This window comes from Paecilomyces variotii, assembly GCF_004022145.1.
Source record: "Paecilomyces variotii strain CBS 101075 chromosome Unknown C8Q69scaffold_2, whole genome shotgun sequence".
Classification (NCBI taxonomy): domain Eukaryota; kingdom Fungi; phylum Ascomycota; class Eurotiomycetes; order Eurotiales; family Thermoascaceae; genus Paecilomyces; species Paecilomyces variotii.
In genome coordinates this window covers 3,416,220-3,432,803 of record NW_021167141.1, presented here as the reverse complement: position 1 = coordinate 3,432,803, position 16,584 = coordinate 3,416,220, and the positions used below count along the sequence as shown (strand labels likewise).

Sequence of the window (16,584 nt, the reverse complement as noted above, 5' to 3'; positions counted from 1 at the left end):
AGCGGTCACCAGCAGACAACACAGCCGGTTATCGGGGATGGTTATGTAAGTCCCGGAGGCTACGTTTTCCCGAAGAGCTCAATTTTCGGCCGCCGAGAGTTGCAACATTGAATGCTACAGCTCATATAAAACACACAGCCTCTTACTTTCAAGCTCGTCTTTCCCTATTACCTTTACATCCACATAAGATGTTTCAGCGTGCGTTGCTCAGACAAAGCCAGGCCATGCGGTCTGCGCTCTCATCCCGATCTTTGACCACAGCAGTATCGTCACCTCTCACGCGGACGTCACCGCTGCGACTGCACACTCCATCAATTGGAGCATACGCTCTCCGTTCAGCACAGAGATATTATTCTTCTGAGACTGAATCGAGCAAGACTGAAACCAAGGATGCTGGAGAGCAGAAGGAGTCGAAGACCGAGACAGCAGAAGGCAAGGAAGAAGACGCCCTGAAGAAGGAGTTGGAGGCAAAACAGAAGGAAATCGTTGAACTGAAGGTATGTCTTTCGCATCGAGCGGTCTAATAATTCATTTTTCGCGGGGTCCCCAATTTGTGGCGGATTCAAAAATCCTGATGTGCTCAATCAGGACAAATATCTTCGCTCCGTGGCCGATTTCCGAAACCTTCAGGAACGCACTAAGCGCGACATCGATAACGCACGCACATTTGCCATTCAAAAGTTTGCTGGTGATCTTCTGGATACCGTTGACAACTTCGACCGTGCCCTCTCCGCAGTGCCGGCCGAGAAGCTGGAGGCTCGTGGAGATGAGTCTCTTAAGGACCTGCACAACCTATATGATGGCTTGAAGATGACTGAGAACATCCTTATGGCTACGCTGAAGAAGCATGGCCTGGAGAGGTTTGACCCCGGCGAGCCTACCGAAGACGGCAAGCCTCAGAAGTTCGACCCCAACCGACACGAGGCTACTTTCATGGCCAAGGCCGAAGGCAAGGAGGACGGCGAGATTATGTACACTCAGAGCAAGGGATTTATCCTCAATGGCCGGGTGGTCAGAGTGAGTACTTTACCGCTATAAACATTATGCACGATGGGAGATGTTCTAATTTGATACCATAGGCTGCCAAAGTTGGTGTTGTCAAGAACTCTTAAGCTTGTTCAGACTATTCCCAAGAGTCTGTTTGCGAGCTTCGCCTTCGGATTTCACCCAATCTTCCTAATACTTTTCTCTCAACGTCTGTACAATATATCCTGAGCCATACATGATGACGGGGCAGCACGTGAACGGTGATCGACAGGGAAACGGTTTATTTCTCACCTAATCTTGCGTCTACGTGTGTTTTAACAGTTCATTTTTGCGCCAACAGCGCAATGTTCGATGATTCTTTGCTCTCTGTCTTCCTGTTTTCACCCTCATGGAAATCCCCATCTAACACGATCACCTCTCCTCTCCACTCGAATGACACGCATCAGCCAACATGTTTGTTCATGAAAAAAATTGTTTTCTTCTGCATCTGGCTTTGGGATGGGCGCGGGAATGCCATAGGGCACTCTGGTTTCTTTGTCTTATTATGTCCCCGTTATTCTCTGAGTCGACTAGAAGTTGGAACAGTTACCCATCTCCGGATGGCGCTGTGGCGCTGGCTTATCCGGGATAGAGAATCTGTAGATACGAATCTCAAGACATGTCGGTTTCATGTGGCGAACGTGGCTCGTACGCTTTTATAGTCAATTGCATGATTTAAAGCATTTGGCTATTGTAACTTCTCCTAAAATTCCACCGGGGATTAAATTTTAGAGCGGACTCGGGCATTTTTACATCTAGGTAAAGTATCTCCAGGAGAAGAAGCGATACTAATAATACATAGTTATACGGCTCGAAGCACTAGGGAGGGCGAGAGGTACGATAAACGATATATACCGCATCATCGCAGCTCAACCCCAACCCTCTCTACCAATTTCTGCCTGACCTGTTCATGCAACTCGTTGGTTTCCTTATTCGTCAACGTCCGCTCCAGGCTTCGGTAGTTGATGCGGTAGCACATGCTCTTCCGGCCTGTCTTGGGGTGTGTGAACTCATCGACGAGTTTGACATCCTCGACCAGATCGCCTGCCACATCACGAACGATTTCCATCATGTCGTTTTCATGGAAAGGCACCGCGCCGCCCGCGGCGCTGCCACCGGCCGATTGTAGCCAGAATGCCACGTCCTTGTAACAGGCGGGGTATTTAGAGAATGGTTCAAAGCGAGTGATCTGTCCAGCTTTGAACTGGGAGAGGAACCGCTCGTCGCGGGACCAGAATAGACGGATATCAGGGATGTTGAAGAGGAGCATGGCAATACGCTCGATGCCTAGACCAAAAGCCCAACCCACTCTCTCTGGGACATCTGAGTTGTTCAGGAGTTCCTGCTTGATGACACCACAGCCTAGAATCTCCAGCCAGTCTCCCTGCCAGAAAACCTCCAGCTCCCACGAAGGGCTGGTAAAGGGGAAGTACGCTTCCACCCATCGAACCTTCAGAGGCTCTTGTTGAGCGTCTCCTGCTGCTTTGCTAGCTTCGGTAAAGATCTTGATAACCATGCGCTCGAGTGATCGCTTGAGGTGAGCAGCTATGGCTTCCACCTCTTCAGCGCTGTGATATTCTGCCTGTAGCGGATTGCGCTCCGGATGGATCGTCGGATTAGGGTCCTCCACAACCACATCATGAGCAGGGATCTTTTTCACATCTTCCCAGATGGCAGATGCAGTCTGCGTAGCATGTTTCAATGGCTCAGTCGCAGGACGCTTCCACAACCGGGCGCCTTCCATCTGGTGGAAGACGGGATAGTGGCTTCGATCAATAGCATCCCGCCGGTACACATCAGCGATCACAGTATAACCCGTCTCCTCCGGCCGTGTCTTCTCATTCTTGTTCATCCGTTGGAAGTATTCCTGCTGGTGCGCACTGGTGTGCGTCCTCAAAACGGTCTTCTCATTGACGTAGTAGGTGTCGGTGCGACTGCGACCCGGGTGGTCTGGAGGGAAACCCAAAACGTCGAAATTATTAGCGGTCGAGACGACAGGATTTAGCTCTGAATAGTTTCCGTATACCGGCGATGGGAATTGACTCTCGATCAGCTTGCGGGTGATTGCTAGAGGATGGTTCTCGTCGAGGTATAGTCGGCGGCCGACATGGGAAAGGATTGTTTCGGTAGCATTCGTCCATTGATCAGCTGGATAGGAGATTCCCTCAATGGTGACATCTTGCTTTTTCCCAACAAAGCCACTGTTTCCATTGAGAACAGTGGATTTTGGAGCTTCGACCTTCTCTTCCTTCGTCGAAGCGACTGTCGATCTTGGGCGCCTCACAATGGAGCCGTAGACACACTGAAAACGCGGAGGAACGCAAACTCTCCCACGTACGGAAGTAATTGACCACGCGCCGCTACTCGCGCGTAGTGCCCTTCCCGTGGCAAGTAGCCGCATGTTGTGATATATTTCGAGGGCTGTTTTGGGCACGTTTATTGCTATCTATCCTGCGCAGATCTCCGGAAATATTCCCGCGCGTTCTTTCGGCCCGGGTTAACCGCGCCGCCGACTGGTTGTATCTATACAAAGTAGGCACAGCACTCCAAGCATGATGCATCGCCTTTTAGGTTAATATTTTTGTACTGATTCTCTTGTTCTGCTCTCATTAAAGACGAAATTTATAGCGTCACAGAACCAAGCGGCACATTGGCATCTGAATCATAAATTGGCGATATGACATAGCAGCGTCCAACTTAACGCTTTCAAGTTTTCAAATAAAACGAAATTGACAATACTTCCGTCTACTAATGCTCAGACAATCCCAGGTCTCTAGAAGTATCGTATTTTTCCGTATCAGCCACCTGTCGAGAATGTTGTAAATTCGAAGGAATAGTTACAACTACATGCTAAAGCGGTAAGCTTCTAGAACGGCTATAGATATACATCGTAAACTGTTATTATTGGCTATCAATTGCCGTAGACAGTGTCCGCGAATCTAGAATAAAAGGGGCAGGCCAAGAGCATAAATAATAAATCACCCCATCGTACTTTCGCGTTCATCTGTTTCAGTTGAAATAGACCATGTAAATGAGAAAAATACACTCTTTATCTTATCTCTGAGCTGGAATGGTAATTGTCATTGATAAAGAAGTTAATCACGGCTCGTTACTGTAATACATGCTCGCTCCTATTTCTGTAGTTCAAGTAGCTTTTCGCTCATCAAATTATGGATGCGGAGCCCTCCCGATAGAAGTAGAACTACTAGTTATCACATAGATCACAGCTGTGCCTGGTTCTATGAGAAGCCCAGCAAGTGATTAAACGGTAGTTTTAGCGGGTAAATAATATAACAAACTAACTAATAACTAGTAAGTCAATACGGAGTAGAGCATTATTATCATTATTAAGCCCCCGTGCCCTTTGCCAAAGCACTACTGATCATATCCCGGACTCTTGAAAGATGTACTGTATTGCACTCCGTATTCATTTACTTAACATCACCAACGCTGCAAGATCTCTTCTAAGCCAAATCCATAGATTAAATACAGACCCACTAAATCCAATCGGCCCCGGCAAAAGAAGAAATAATCATACATAATCTGAAAAAACAGACCAATTCCCGATCTCTGGCCGAGGATTCGGCAGAACTCGGGATGAACGGACGGAAGGGAAAAGCAGAACCGCACGAGGCCTGGACTCGCAACGCCTCGGGAAATTTAGTTTTCGTCCCCTCCTTCCCTCATGGTCCAGTGAGAGAATGCGCAGTCCTGTTAATTATTATTCATGATTATTTTTATTATTGTTACTTTTTCCTTCGGGTTTACCCCCGCATCGGGGATCATCGCGAGGTGAAATTGTGTGTAATCTTTACTTTCCTCCTCTTCTTTCTTCCCTCTCTCCTCTTTCTTCTCTCATTCCTGATGGTTTCGGCACTGGTTGTGGTTGCGCTTTTCTATACTTGCTCGCCTACGGGGCAGCTCGTCAAGAACTCACTGCATAACCCGGTCGAGCAATGCCCAGCCCAACGCACTCGAAATGTTCAGGGAAGCAGTGCCGCTTGAGTGCCCCTTCTGTTGCTTGCAATCTTTCAATCATCAAGACATTGGCCTCTAGATATCTTATCTACTGCGTCCAAATGTCAAATAGACTCGACTGAAACGAACTGCCATGTCTATGCACTCATTGTATTAACGTGTCAATCTAGCTGCACTTTCAGAAATGACTCTAATATAGCAGACTATACTTCAAACAGAAGGGAGATCATTATCCCTGTGACACTGAAAGTCCGTAGGTCTTCCTTTTTTGCCCCCGTACGTTTCGCATGGTCCGATGCCTTAAGCCTCTATCGCTGACCTACGCATTAACTGACTCGAACTGCAGTCAGGTATGAAAAATCGCTCGCAATGGCTGTCAAGACGTCTGGCAGAGAGGGACGAGACCTGCATCCTACGTTCTTTATGACAAGTGATGACCTTGTCACCCGACGGTCTTGCTTGCATCATCCGTCTATCGTCGTATATCAGGAATCACTTATTCCATCACCAGACCGAGGTTCTCCTCAGCTGGGACTATACGGATGGTGTTGGTGTGGCCCTGGCCACCGCGCCAACCTTGAACACAGACAACAGAGTCACCCTTGTTAATGACACCCAGCTTGAGAGCGTTGGAGATACCCCACTTGAGGCGTCGGTCAACATCCTCCTGCCAGATCTTGACGTTGAAGTCAGGCTTCTTCTCAGGGAAGTGGAAGGGGTAGACACCGCGGTACAAGTGGGAATACTGTACGATGGGTAAGTATAGGTCTGGTCTGGTCGTCAGGAAGATGCTGGACTTACCCGTGTGGCAGCAGCGCTGCGACTGACCATGATGATGGGACAGACGGGACGGTACTTGGACAGAAGGCGTGCGGTGTGACCGCTGATTTCGTTAGCAGGATACGAGTCACGTGGGAAGAATATAATCCATACCTAGTGGTCAGGACGAGGATCGCACCGGCGTTCAGCTCGAGACTGGCACTGACCGCGGCCATGGCAATAGACTCGACGGTATCCGTGGGGCGGGGGCAAAGGTTACGCAGTTCGTCAAAGACCTGGAAGTGAGGAATAGCAACCTCCGCCAGCAGACACGTCTCGTGCATCATGGTAACGGCCTCCTTAGGGTAGTTACCCTTCGCAGTTTCTCCCGACAGCATGACACAGTCGGCGCCGTCGAGGACAGCGTTGGCGACATCGGATACCTCTGCGCGAGTCGGGCGAGGGTTGTACGTCATGGACTCCAGCATCTGAGTGGCACAGATGACAGGCTTGCCCTTAATGTTACACTTGGCGATCATCATCTTCTGGGCGATGAAAACCTTAGGTGCCGGAATCTCGATACCAAGGTCACCACGGGCAACCATTACTCCGTCAGTCTCCTCCAGGATCTCGTCAAAGTTGTTGACACCCTGCTGGTTCTCGATCTTAGCAATGATCTGGATATCCTTGCCTTCTTCACCCAACACCGCGCGAATGTGCTTGATGTCACTTCCGCGGCGGATAAATGAGGCAAAAATCATGTCGACCTTGTTCTTAACACCGAACTTCAGGTCGGCAATATCCTTCTCTGAAAGAGCGGGAAGGTCGACGTCAGTGCCAGGGAGGTTGACTCCCTTCTTAGAAGAGATGTTTCCATTGTTGAGGCACCTGACGCGCAGCGTCTGCTCATCAACGACCTCGAGCACCTCGAAGGAGAGAATACCGTCATCGACATAGATGAGCTTGCCAGGCTCGATCACCTTAGTGATGTTCTTATAGTCGATATACCTGTGAAGCGAGACAATGTCAGGATCTTGCCTTGAACATTACACGTTGGAGGTCTGCGCTTGTTGCAGTCACACTCCCAAGGCCCATCTTATCTAGGACCAAATCGAGAAAGGAGGGGTTGGAAGGAGCAGCTTATCCACATACATGTTCTTGTCATCGCTGGCGGTCGCGTACTTGTCATCAGTGGTAATATTGAGCTCAGTGCCCTCCTTGATCGGGATGTCCTTGTCACCGACCGTGTTACCGGTACGGATCTCGGGTCCTTTCTATTGGATGTCAACCAGGCATTCAAGCGTCGACAAACGACGACAAGAGAGTTGAGAACTTACGGTATCAAGGGCAATGGCGAGGGGACGACCAGCTTGGGTCTTCTCCGCCTCTCTGGCATTGTCGATGACGGATTGGTGGTACTAGCTCTGGGTGAGTCCATTGTCTTCCAGCGGTGGTTCGAAACAATACGGACCTCATACGAGCCGTGAGAGAAGTTCATACGAACAACATTGAGACCAGCTATTTGTTTGAGTCAGCTTCGCGGCGCATTGCGACGGATTTTGTAATTGTCCACACCTTTGCGGAGGATGTTGATCTTCTCCACAGAGTTGGTCTTGGGGCCTGAGAAGAGCAGTTCGTGTCAGCAATGTCAGAAATGTCAGCAATTGCTGCTACACTCCAACTGAGAGTGAATGGAGAGTGCAGCTGTGAGCACCATACCGATTGTGCAGATGATGGATGTCCGGCGGAAGTTCCTGGCCGGAACCATCTCAGTGTTGAGCTTGGAATGCCATTCCAGCTTCATGCGGTTGGAAAGGTGATCGATCGAAGTTGCGGCAGCCATGGTGATGACTTCCTGACCGTAGAGGATGTTAGAAACAAAAGACGGTCGTGCAGATGTAGGTAAGGAATGGATGAGAGTGTAGATGACACAGATAAAATTGCGCGGAGGTCCGTTGGGAGGAGGGGTGGACGGGGCTGGATGTGGGCGGGTGAGAAAATGTTGTTGGCCAAAGTCTAGATCGGGTGCCGCGCATCCCAGAGTCTAATAAATAATAGCCCCCATGCTAACCATCTGCTGCCTCCGACCACGGGGATTTGTGCAAGTGACGGCTAAATAATAATAATAGATGGCGATGGCCGACAAGGGCCTCATCTAGCCAAGAGAGGCAATGTCACCCACCTGTCGAGTTCAAAGAAAGCAGCGAGATAATCAGATGTTCAGGTGTCTCAGGCCGATGATCCGGGCAAAGTGACTCCGAAGTCACACAGTTGCGTGGGAGAGCGGCACAGGCACAGGAACAGTCCAAAGAAGTAATCCCGCAACTGGAGAGCAAACAGAATCTGATATCACAATTCGAGTGAATAATAACGTCTGGGAATGTAATATGACTGAGCTACAACCGGAGCTGAACAGTTTCAATAAATAATAATAAATACTCGTTGGACTCCGTAATTAACTACTGCATGCAACCCTCGACCAGAAACGCAGCCAAGCACACCAAGGGGTTCAGGTTCAGACTCGGGCGAGACGAGACAAGAAAATCGCCTTTCCTTCTTTCTTGACTGCGGTGAGTCTTTTCAGGTTGTTCCTCGAGCTGAGGAAGAAGCGGATGCAACGGAGCTGCAACGTGATTGGTAGCATTTGGATCGTAAGCGAGGGGGGAAACATCCCTCCCCCTCTTTCTTATCGATAAAAAAATAATAAAAATCGGACTCCGGAGAAAGATTGCGGTTTGCAAACTGCTGCTGTTAAGAACTCCGTAATAGGAGCGTAGGCGCAGTCACGTGGTATCGCTTACCGCCCAGTTCGTTTCTTCGTGTTAGTCAGCAGATCTCGTTTGAGCTTCTTTCCCTTTTCGGTAGCCTTTCTGCATTAGGCAGGTGATGGGTCCAGGATGAGGTGTCATGTGAAAAATGCTCACGTGTCATATCTGGTGGGGAGGCTGGGGAGCGGCGGGGGGGCTGACTCCGGCGCTGGTGGCAGGTCATCGATCCAAAACTGCGGATGTCCGATTTCCCCGTCCACCGGACAATAATACAAAGAGCGCTGACGATCGAACACTGAACTTGTTATTATTCTCCTGTATATATCACCCCCCTGTCTCTTACGGAGTCTGTTTGCTAGGAAGAAGAATCTCGTCATCATGGTGGTAAGTTTCTTACCTGCGAATACGTGCGGTTATACGGAGTGTCTGACTGGAACGCCCAGCTCGGCCGCCTGACCCATTACGCTTTCGATGCGGTACTCAGTATGTCCTTCTTCCCCCCTTCCCTCGCGGTGATGATGAAGAGCTCATGTCTCGAAAATGCGATCGTGTATAAGTATATTTGAATGACTAAACTGACTTTCTTTTTTCCCTTTCACAGTCTCCGCCTTCCTGGCTGGAGTAAAGCGATCCACGGGCCTCACGTAAATACATCCCTCCCCATCGTTCATTTCCCATCCCCCGCTACCTACCCATCACTACAAGTTCTACTACTTCTGAACTTCTGCCCGGCTTCCGGAGCACTCCATTTATCTTCCATTCCTTGCCATCTCTTTCCTCGCATGTAGCGCCCTCTGTTCTATTCGCACCCCAGCAGTGTTTATCGCGATAGGAAAGCACTCGTTGCGCATGGAAAGATCAAACGAAGTACTAACTGCCCTGTCCCGCGCTCACCCCCTTTGGCGGACGCGCGAGACCTTCACAGCCCCAGCCTCAATTCAGACAAACTCACCGATAACAAAGAAGTCAAGAAGTGGGTCGAGAACTACCTCGGTGTTGGCGAATGGGTCATGGATCAATCCGTGGCCGTTCTGGGATCTACTGGCTGGTTTGAGCGCAGACGGTGAATTTTCTGCGAGACGGATGTTCGGGGTGGACTAGTCCCGGTCGTTTGATAAGGCTAAGGAGATTTGGAGACCCGGTATAGGAGGGAGGATGGTCGTGTTATCGCTGTGCGAAAAAGGCAGCAGCGAGTGAGAGATAGAGAGAGAGAGAGAGAGGTGACGATACAGCTTCGTTTTCTTTGGGCGCATCATTCAATCTCATGTCCTTGACTCCGCGTGGGAACCGGCGTTGGGAACGTTTTATCAGGATATCCAGTGCTTGTTTCTTGTTCGAACAATGCATCTTTTCTTCTACCTCTCATTTGTTTGTTGAATATATCCATTGAAACACAAGGTTAAGGCATAGACGCCGTCTTTTGTCGGCGCGAGATTTACCCTGTCAAGAAGGCGAAGCTGGTTGTAGACACGTCTGCGGCCAAGCCGCATCCATATTCAGTTCTAACGTATCCGGCGTTTGAACTGAGTCGGCGAAAAAGAGCATCGAATGCAGATCTATGGGAGATCCTAACTGTGACTCGGGAGACATTCGAAACCATAACTGGCCAACCTGTACAGCGATTGGTCTGAGAAGCAGGTGCAACCAAAAGTTCCAGGACATCGGAAGCAAAGGAAACCGGACTTTTCAATTGGAAAGCTATTCCTTCACCTCAATCATGTGCGGAGTAACTCGTCAATATCGACGCGGTAGAAGTAAGATATATGGTCTAGATCCTCCCAGTAATGTGCTACACAGTCTCGAGAGATGAGAATGAGCTGACTGGAGAGGAATTTGTCTGTTCTTGCCGTTAGCACATGTATCAAAACTCCCCGCAAGAATATAGAAAAAATGTTTCTTGTATTCGAAACACAAGAAAAATGAACACGTACCATCTCTGAAGCCAAGGTGCGCGACATGGCCTCGACTCCTCACCATTCTGGCACCTCGAAACGGATCCTCTTCTGCTATCCGCACTAGGCCACCAGGCCCAATGTCTTCTGAGATCCACGAGATCTCACCCCGTGGGACGTTTGGATCTCCAGTCAGCTTAATCGCTTCTAGAGTACCTCTCTGGATAAGACCACCTCCTTGAAGTTCGTCCTGTTCGGCCGCTTCATTCTCGGGCAAACTAATACGGCTCCCGTCTTCGGCTTGTTCGAGGGCACTCGAGGCTGATCCGGCTACTTTGTCTCGCTGAAGAAAGAGAAGGAACTCGCATCCGTGGTCTGAGTAGTCCCCGACCCATATTCCCTGATATGGTTTCTCTCTTGTGGGAGTGTAGAGCTCCGGCTCCAGCGTTGCGTATGTCGACATCGTCTCACTGCTTCCTGCCGCGAATATAGGGAGGCCCATGCGGAAATGCGCCCAGCGTCTCACGCGGAAGGCAGATTCTGATACCTGCCTTATATTTTGTGGCCGACTGTCCCATTCTGACCAGTGAGCAGCCCCATTCCGGTACACACGGTTTTTGCAGGGGATGGTCAGAGGCGGCCACTGCTTGTCGGGGCTGGCTCTCTCATCCGGAGGTATTTCGCCAGTACATAATGAAAGAGAATTGTAAACATGCTGCGACTCAAGAGGCATTGGCATGCGAATTTCCCCGTGGAGATACTGCCTCCGGCTTAGAGGAGCACATGTGGTGTTCTTGAGTAGAATGACCGGGTCGTCAAGCCATAACCGTACCCGGGGTCTGAACGACTGGATGACAACTTCAGGATCGTATTCCCACACCTGAAATTGCATTGATCGTTTCTCTGCTACTACTCGATAGCCTTCAATTACCCCCCTCCGGTTATCGTACCGTGTGAGGATCAGGTTCCCCGTATGCGCAGAATCGGAAAACCAGATCTTATTTCGCGGCAAAAACCAGTAAGGATGATGTGCGACATATAGACTTCGGAAGGACGGAAAGGGGCCTGGAGTGTCGATCTTGGACGGCAGATTTGCATTGACAATATCTGCCCATAATAACTCATTATAACCATGGTTCGCGAGTGTACGACAGGTAGTCGAGGCACATGCGAGATCCCTGGCGGAAACATAAGAGAGAATTTGATCTATGATCTCTGGCGGCAGACTCAGAAATCTCGATTCATGAGTTGAATCTTGTTTATCCTTGCGTTCTGTTAATGAAGCCTTATCGGGGCTCAATGTACCAGTGGCTGTGCTGTCTGTATTCTGCTGTTCAGTCTGTACTCCTGCTATTGTAGATACCTCTGGATTATCCATCTGTGATGGACTCTGTCCGGGCTCATCTTCACCGTGCGCCGAATCCATGGAAGAGTTCGTAGCCCCGGCCAGATTGAACGATATGCTCGGAGGTATCAGGCACGGATTTGCCTGTCAGTGTAATTGAGGGGTTGCGGGGATCGTCAGAAAGACGATGCCGATGACATCACGAAGAAGAGTCTGGATGTGACAACTGCTCCATGAGCGCGATGACTGTTTTTGTATATCTCAGAGACGGAGAGATATCTGAGACGTCGGAGTCAATACTTATTGGAAGCAGTCGGAACGTCACAGCTTCTCTGGCCGGCGAGCGACTCCATCTCCGCAGTCTTTGTGCCAGGTGGGTCGAACCGTGAATCCTCCCGCCTGGAGAAGTTGCAGTTCCATCTTCATTATTATTGCTAGCAGAAAGTTAACTTCACAAGCTAAGAAACTTCGTTTTGTTTACTTATCTAGTTCCTCGTTCCTCCATGCTATCATGCATTATCATAATCATCGGTTCGACAATGAGCTTAACTACGCGCAAGCTGCGTCCACGCTGCCATCTGCTATGAGGTTTAGCGTTGCTAGGTAAGTCACAGTATCCATCACCTGCTGGAATGAGCGCCCCGTCATTATTCCTCTTTTCATCACAATCTACATTGTAGTAGATACCTTTTCTATGGGGAAGTTGAGCCAAACAATCGAATCTGCCAACCGAGCCGCTCGGTTGGCTGCCTACTTAGCCCAAAGCTGATCTTTTCAGCTGGTCTTCACTATTACAACTCACTTCAAAGGCTCTATCTACACCGCTGTAACCAAGGGAAGAATTTGACCGAGTGAAGCTAGTACTCAGAAGTGACATCCATCCCCTCTTTTTGCCAAATTTTCTCTCATTGTCGCCATGCCAAAGAGAAAAACTGGGCCAATCGCCCAAACAGATACCACTTCCACAATCCCAAACCCACACCGACAAGAATACGTGCGGAAATACGGATTTGGCGACCGCGTTGATTTCAGCAACTGTGGAATTTGACTCTAAAGACATAATGGAGCACGAGTCACGAAAAAAGCTGCGAACGGCAGCAGATGGGCCCCTATCTATCGATGCTTTCCGTGATCATACTTTTGTTACAAATCAGAATGCCTCCCAAATGCATGGGCCAACTTGGAGGAAATCTATGGCAGATTACAGGTACTGGAATCACGAAATGAGAGAATCCTTTCGGAGAACATTTCGCTTAACCAGAAATATAATGTTAGATCCAGCTAGGACCAGACCTCTGAGGAGTTCTCCTTTTCGGTCTAGTCGTCTAGTCGACTTCCGTCAATTACTATCACATACGAAAGGGGAACTGTGTTGCCTATAATGGCGACTGTCTTTGTGATTGTTTCCTATACATGGGAGCGGGCATGTGGCAGTACTATGATGTGTATGCTGTTAGATCCAGCTAGGACCAGACCTCTGAGGAGTTCTCCTTTTTGGTCTAGTCGTCTAGTCGACTTCCGCTATTTCCTATACATGGGAGCGGGCATGCGGCAGGACTATGATGTGTATGCCAAAATCAATGGCTTATTGCCATCAGTCATCTGTTTTGAGGTTGATCGTGAGTTTCTTCTACTTATTCCAACCCAATAAAAGTGAAACTAATAAAGTTACAGCAAACAGCGAGGCAATAGCCCTGATCAATAAGCATGCGACTATATTTGCGGACAAAAGCAAAATGGTTCCTGCTACTTTCCACGATTCTTTTCAGAAGTTTATTGAAACTTTCAAAGAGGAGAATTACCCGCAAAATTACCTTTCGACAAATGGGCCTCTCGCCCATTGTCATAATGACTTCCTGTATAACTGCCATGGCTTGTAGACAGGTGTGATATGGATGTATATACAGCATTCAATAACCTTGCTCTACAGTGGTATTTGGAGATAGTCCTGGTATTGCCTGGTGCTGACTGCTTCCCCCAATAGCGCTCTCTGCTAGCAGTATTTGCTACCTACCACCTGATATTCTTTTGCTTCACACTTGTATTATTATTTGTGTGCCTTTCTGGTTTATTTGTATTTTGTATTATTAATTCCTTGCTCAAAAGGTGCTTGGTCCTATAAGCGAGCCAGTCACCTCACACATTCTGGCTATGGTCCAATACAAGCAATAATTCTGTTAGGCCTGCAGTTAAAAACACACAGGTTCGGCTAGTCAGGGAAAGGCCTATATAAGTAAATAATACATTATCCTATATTATCCTATTACTACTCTATATTAGACTATTAGTGAGATAAGACCTAAAGCCCATATAATTATAGTGCCGCCAGCACCATCATTTTCCCGTTCCCATATTACCCGTGGACCATATCAGTATGTGCCATTACCGGTTAGTAGCTGGTACACCTGACGCCTTTTAGTCAAATAAAAACAGAGCATTATAGCTCAATGGGACCTCCTTCCTCCGTGGCAGTGTTCCCTAGCGTCTCTCGTACTTTGGCAGGAGAGGGGTTGGTTGAGGCCGTAGTAAACGAATCCTCGAATTCATCATTGTCTTCGCTATCATCGGACTCGTTCTGAATTCTCGACGGCGATGGGACCCAGGAAAAAATATCTGGACGATCCTCGATACCGGCAGCATCATCGATGCTATCGTCATCGTCGTCATCATCATTGTCGTCGTAGACATCTGCCGCTCCAGACATTGACACGACCCGTGTCAAACGCCATTGCATATCCAGAAGATCCCAGCTGGGGAGAGGGTGTGTAAATGGATTGTCAGTCCGTAGTTCAAATCTATCGCCGGTCTTGATGAAACGTCTCTTGTTGCTATTGCCAATTCGAGTTGTCAAGTCATTATCCTCCACAGAATCCAGGCCCTCAGACGAACCTGGGCACTTCAAGATATCAACGGTGTCTAATTGTGAATGGTTGGGCCGTGGCTGCCAATGGAATTCTAGTACTAGAGTCTTTTTGTCATCCGAAAGAGAGATCGGTTTCAGTGCAAAAAAACCTCTATTCCATAGTTCATGGGCCTGTGAGTTGATGCAGATCATATTAAAGCACCCATCAAATGCTTTAGATGGATCTGTTGGGTCCCGGAAGATCTCAGATCGCCATTTCGTGATTCTCTCCGCATCAAAGAATGCGTACAGTAGCTTCCAGAATCCAGGCACTGCCGCATCAATACTGCGCCGTGGACTGGCATGGATAAGAGAGTGGGGATATATATGAGCAACTTGGTAGACAGTGGCCTTCGTCAAGACACACATCTGATCTCTCTCCTTTGCGAGTCTTTTCGGCTTCTCCGCCCGGCCTTTCTTGGAAGATTCCGATGGTGATGAAGATGACGTTCCAGACACAGATAAACCCGACTGAGAAATAAGTCTGCGCTGCATCCAATTCAAGACAATGCTGAAGCAGGTATCCTCAAGGAGGGAAAAATAGAATTCGGGGATATTCTCGGCTGCCTCGACCAGTGACTGCAATTGTGCAATATCCGCGACTTGGAGAAAAGCCCACAACGGAGCTCGTATCTTATCTCGTTTCATCGCTTTTCTGAACTCTGAAAGCAGAGTTAGACGTTCCTGAGACGGCACGTTGCATCTCTCGTCAGGAACTAGCACTGTGGTAGCTGTCCGCTCGGGTTCTGGGGAAGCGTCATCCATTCCGATGGGAGATTCTGCTGTCGACCTATCAACGTCGAGATGAGTGATTTGTGATAATGGCAGCAGACTGAATAGAGGTCGGCTTTCGAAGAGTATGAGTTGTGGGAGGTTATAGTCGTAGATCGTACTTGGCAGAAGAAACTGAAGGCTATCAACTAGCAGTGTCACCAACTTGGTAAGTATGATGGCTAACTAGCTCTTGCTCTCCCGGGGCTCCGATAGATGATGTCTTGCCACCTCTCCAGGAAGCAAGTGGAAGGCAAGATAACGTGATTCGCCCCTGGCCCGATCAAATCCCCCATGTGATGGACCAACAAAAGATGACTCCGCGGTGAATATCGATTATTTATATATTGGCCTAGGCAGGATATTACTACGACCCAGAGGAGACCACGGCAGGAATATTATACCTAGGTATGAGTACAGAACTTCCCCTTAGAGTTAAATAAAGGACTGTGATAGTCATAGAATAGCATTAGTAATAACTTAAACTCGGAGTTAAACTATAGCGAACAAAAGAATAGAGAAAAGGATCAAAAGACTAAAGGAGATTTATATTTCTTTTAGCAAATTTTTATACAATTAAGCTTTACTGTAGACTCTAATAGTTTTGAATCTTTAAGAGCTAACAAAATAGAGTCTACATATTTGAATAATTTAGTAAGTAGTTAACTTGAATAAAATTCAGTGTAGTGAAAATCTGGAGGGGAAACCTAAGTATGCACCGCGTGATTAGGTCCAGTATAAAAGAGTATTAACTCCTATCGTGATTGAAAAAATTCGCTTCGTAGTTGCAAGTCATTGTTGCGCGATTCGAGGACATGATGTACTCTACGCGCCATGATTGAATGATCCAAGGAGTCGGAATCCGCCAAAGAGCCAAGGCGATTTATCCCTCCTAGCGTCAAGAACCCCATGTCCAATCAATCAACACACTCTCGACGCGTCCGACACGTCCGTTCTCCACGATAAGTATGGAAAAGAAGCTTACTCTCCAAGAACGAGGCCTTGGACCGCTCCACCAAAATATGAGGCCAAACCCCAAGCTGCAAGGAAGAAAGCTCTCTGATTGGCGGGTATAGCATCGGCGGTTGCGCGTTTGTTTACCTTGACCAAATCCGGTAATATGGTCATGGCTTGTCCCCGCAG

The 16,584-nt window shown here is 48.4% G+C and overlaps 7 protein-coding genes across 7 annotated transcripts; 3 read left to right on the top strand and 4 right to left on the bottom strand.

The window, feature by feature from the left end:
- Positions 1-188: 188 nt before the first annotated feature.
- C8Q69DRAFT_517381 (putative mitochondrial co-chaperone GrpE) lies at positions 189-1,222 on the top strand (the record flags this gene model as incomplete). The annotated part of the gene is made up of 3 exons (XM_028633414.1): positions 189-497; positions 589-1,017; positions 1,080-1,222. 3 exons carry the CDS (start codon positions 189-191, stop codon positions 1,110-1,112), a joined length of 771 nt encoding a protein of 256 aa, XP_028488071.1. The 3' UTR covers positions 1,113-1,222.
- A 473-nt stretch (positions 1,223-1,695) lies between these two features.
- C8Q69DRAFT_458891 (hypothetical protein) lies at positions 1,696-3,456 on the bottom strand. Its single transcript, XM_028630034.1, has one exon. The coding sequence runs from the start codon at positions 3,425-3,427 to the stop codon at positions 1,886-1,888; it is 1,542 nt and encodes a 513-aa protein (XP_028488070.1). The 5' UTR covers positions 3,428-3,456; the 3' UTR covers positions 1,696-1,885.
- A 1,712-nt stretch (positions 3,457-5,168) lies between these two features.
- Positions 5,169-7,606, bottom strand: C8Q69DRAFT_517375 (pyruvate kinase; the record flags this gene model as incomplete). Its single annotated transcript, XM_028633413.1, has 8 exons — positions 5,169-5,749; positions 5,806-5,887; positions 5,938-6,771; positions 6,916-7,037; positions 7,101-7,181; positions 7,235-7,281; positions 7,339-7,383; positions 7,483-7,606. The coding sequence occupies 8 exons, from the start codon at positions 7,604-7,606 to the stop codon at positions 5,501-5,503; spliced, it is 1,584 nt and encodes a 527-aa protein (XP_028488069.1). The 3' UTR covers positions 5,169-5,500.
- Positions 7,607-8,557: 951 nt separating this feature from the next.
- On the top strand, positions 8,558-9,592 carry C8Q69DRAFT_170835 (hypothetical protein). Its single transcript, XM_028625762.1, has 3 exons — positions 8,558-8,915; positions 9,133-9,175; positions 9,457-9,592. Exons 1-3 carry the CDS (start codon positions 8,680-8,682, stop codon positions 9,487-9,489), a joined length of 312 nt encoding a protein of 103 aa, XP_028488068.1. The 5' UTR covers positions 8,558-8,679; the 3' UTR covers positions 9,490-9,592.
- Positions 9,593-10,062: 470 nt separating this feature from the next.
- C8Q69DRAFT_170458 (F-box domain protein) lies at positions 10,063-12,339 on the bottom strand. Its single transcript, XM_028625761.1, has 2 exons — positions 10,463-12,339; positions 10,063-10,368 (listed from the first exon to the last, which is right to left on the bottom strand). Exons 1-2 carry the CDS (start codon positions 11,847-11,849, stop codon positions 10,247-10,249), a joined length of 1,509 nt encoding a protein of 502 aa, XP_028488067.1. The 5' UTR covers positions 11,850-12,339; the 3' UTR covers positions 10,063-10,246.
- A 746-nt stretch (positions 12,340-13,085) lies between these two features.
- On the top strand, positions 13,086-13,994 carry C8Q69DRAFT_496663 (hypothetical protein). Its single transcript, XM_028632268.1, has 3 exons — positions 13,086-13,110; positions 13,172-13,387; positions 13,443-13,994. The coding sequence occupies exons 2-3, from the start codon at positions 13,207-13,209 to the stop codon at positions 13,646-13,648; spliced, it is 387 nt and encodes a 128-aa protein (XP_028488066.1). The 5' UTR covers positions 13,086-13,110; positions 13,172-13,206; the 3' UTR covers positions 13,649-13,994.
- Positions 13,992-15,734, bottom strand: C8Q69DRAFT_458866 (hypothetical protein). The gene has a single exon (XM_028630033.1). It carries the CDS (start codon positions 15,433-15,435, stop codon positions 14,206-14,208), a length of 1,230 nt encoding a protein of 409 aa, XP_028488065.1. The 5' UTR covers positions 15,436-15,734; the 3' UTR covers positions 13,992-14,205.
- Between the last annotated feature and the right edge of the window lie 850 nt (positions 15,735-16,584).

What these genes read in the sequence shown, in the direction of transcription:
- C8Q69DRAFT_458891 (XM_028630034.1), bottom strand. Translation starts at nt 3,427, where the DNA reads ATGCGGCTACTTGCCACGGGAAGGGCACTACGCGCGAGTAGCGGCGCG.
- C8Q69DRAFT_170835 (XM_028625762.1), top strand. Translation starts at nt 8,680, where the DNA reads ATGCTCACGTGTCATATCTGGTGGGGAGGCTGGGGAGCGGCGGGGGGG. An exon ending in AGAATCTCGTCATCATGGTG is followed by an intron (nt 8,916 to 9,132) that starts GTAAGTTTCTTA and finishes TCCCTTTCACAG; the next exon opens with TCTCCGCCTTCCTGGCTGGA. An exon ending in AAGCGATCCACGGGCCTCAC is followed by an intron (nt 9,176 to 9,456) that starts GTAAATACATCC and finishes AGACCTTCACAG; the next exon opens with CCCCAGCCTCAATTCAGACA.
- C8Q69DRAFT_170458 (XM_028625761.1), bottom strand. Translation starts at nt 11,849, where the DNA reads ATGGATTCGGCGCACGGTGAAGATGAGCCCGGACAGAGTCCATCACAG. An exon ending in GCACCTTGGCTTCAGAGATG is followed by an intron (nt 10,369 to 10,462) that starts GTACGTGTTCAT and finishes CGGCAAGAACAG; the next exon opens with ACAAATTCCTCTCCAGTCAG.
- C8Q69DRAFT_496663 (XM_028632268.1), top strand. Translation starts at nt 13,207, where the DNA reads ATGATGTGTATGCTGTTAGATCCAGCTAGGACCAGACCTCTGAGGAGT. An exon ending in CATCTGTTTTGAGGTTGATC is followed by an intron (nt 13,388 to 13,442) that starts GTGAGTTTCTTC and finishes ATAAAGTTACAG; the next exon opens with CAAACAGCGAGGCAATAGCC.
- C8Q69DRAFT_458866 (XM_028630033.1), bottom strand. Translation starts at nt 15,435, where the DNA reads ATGGATGACGCTTCCCCAGAACCCGAGCGGACAGCTACCACAGTGCTA.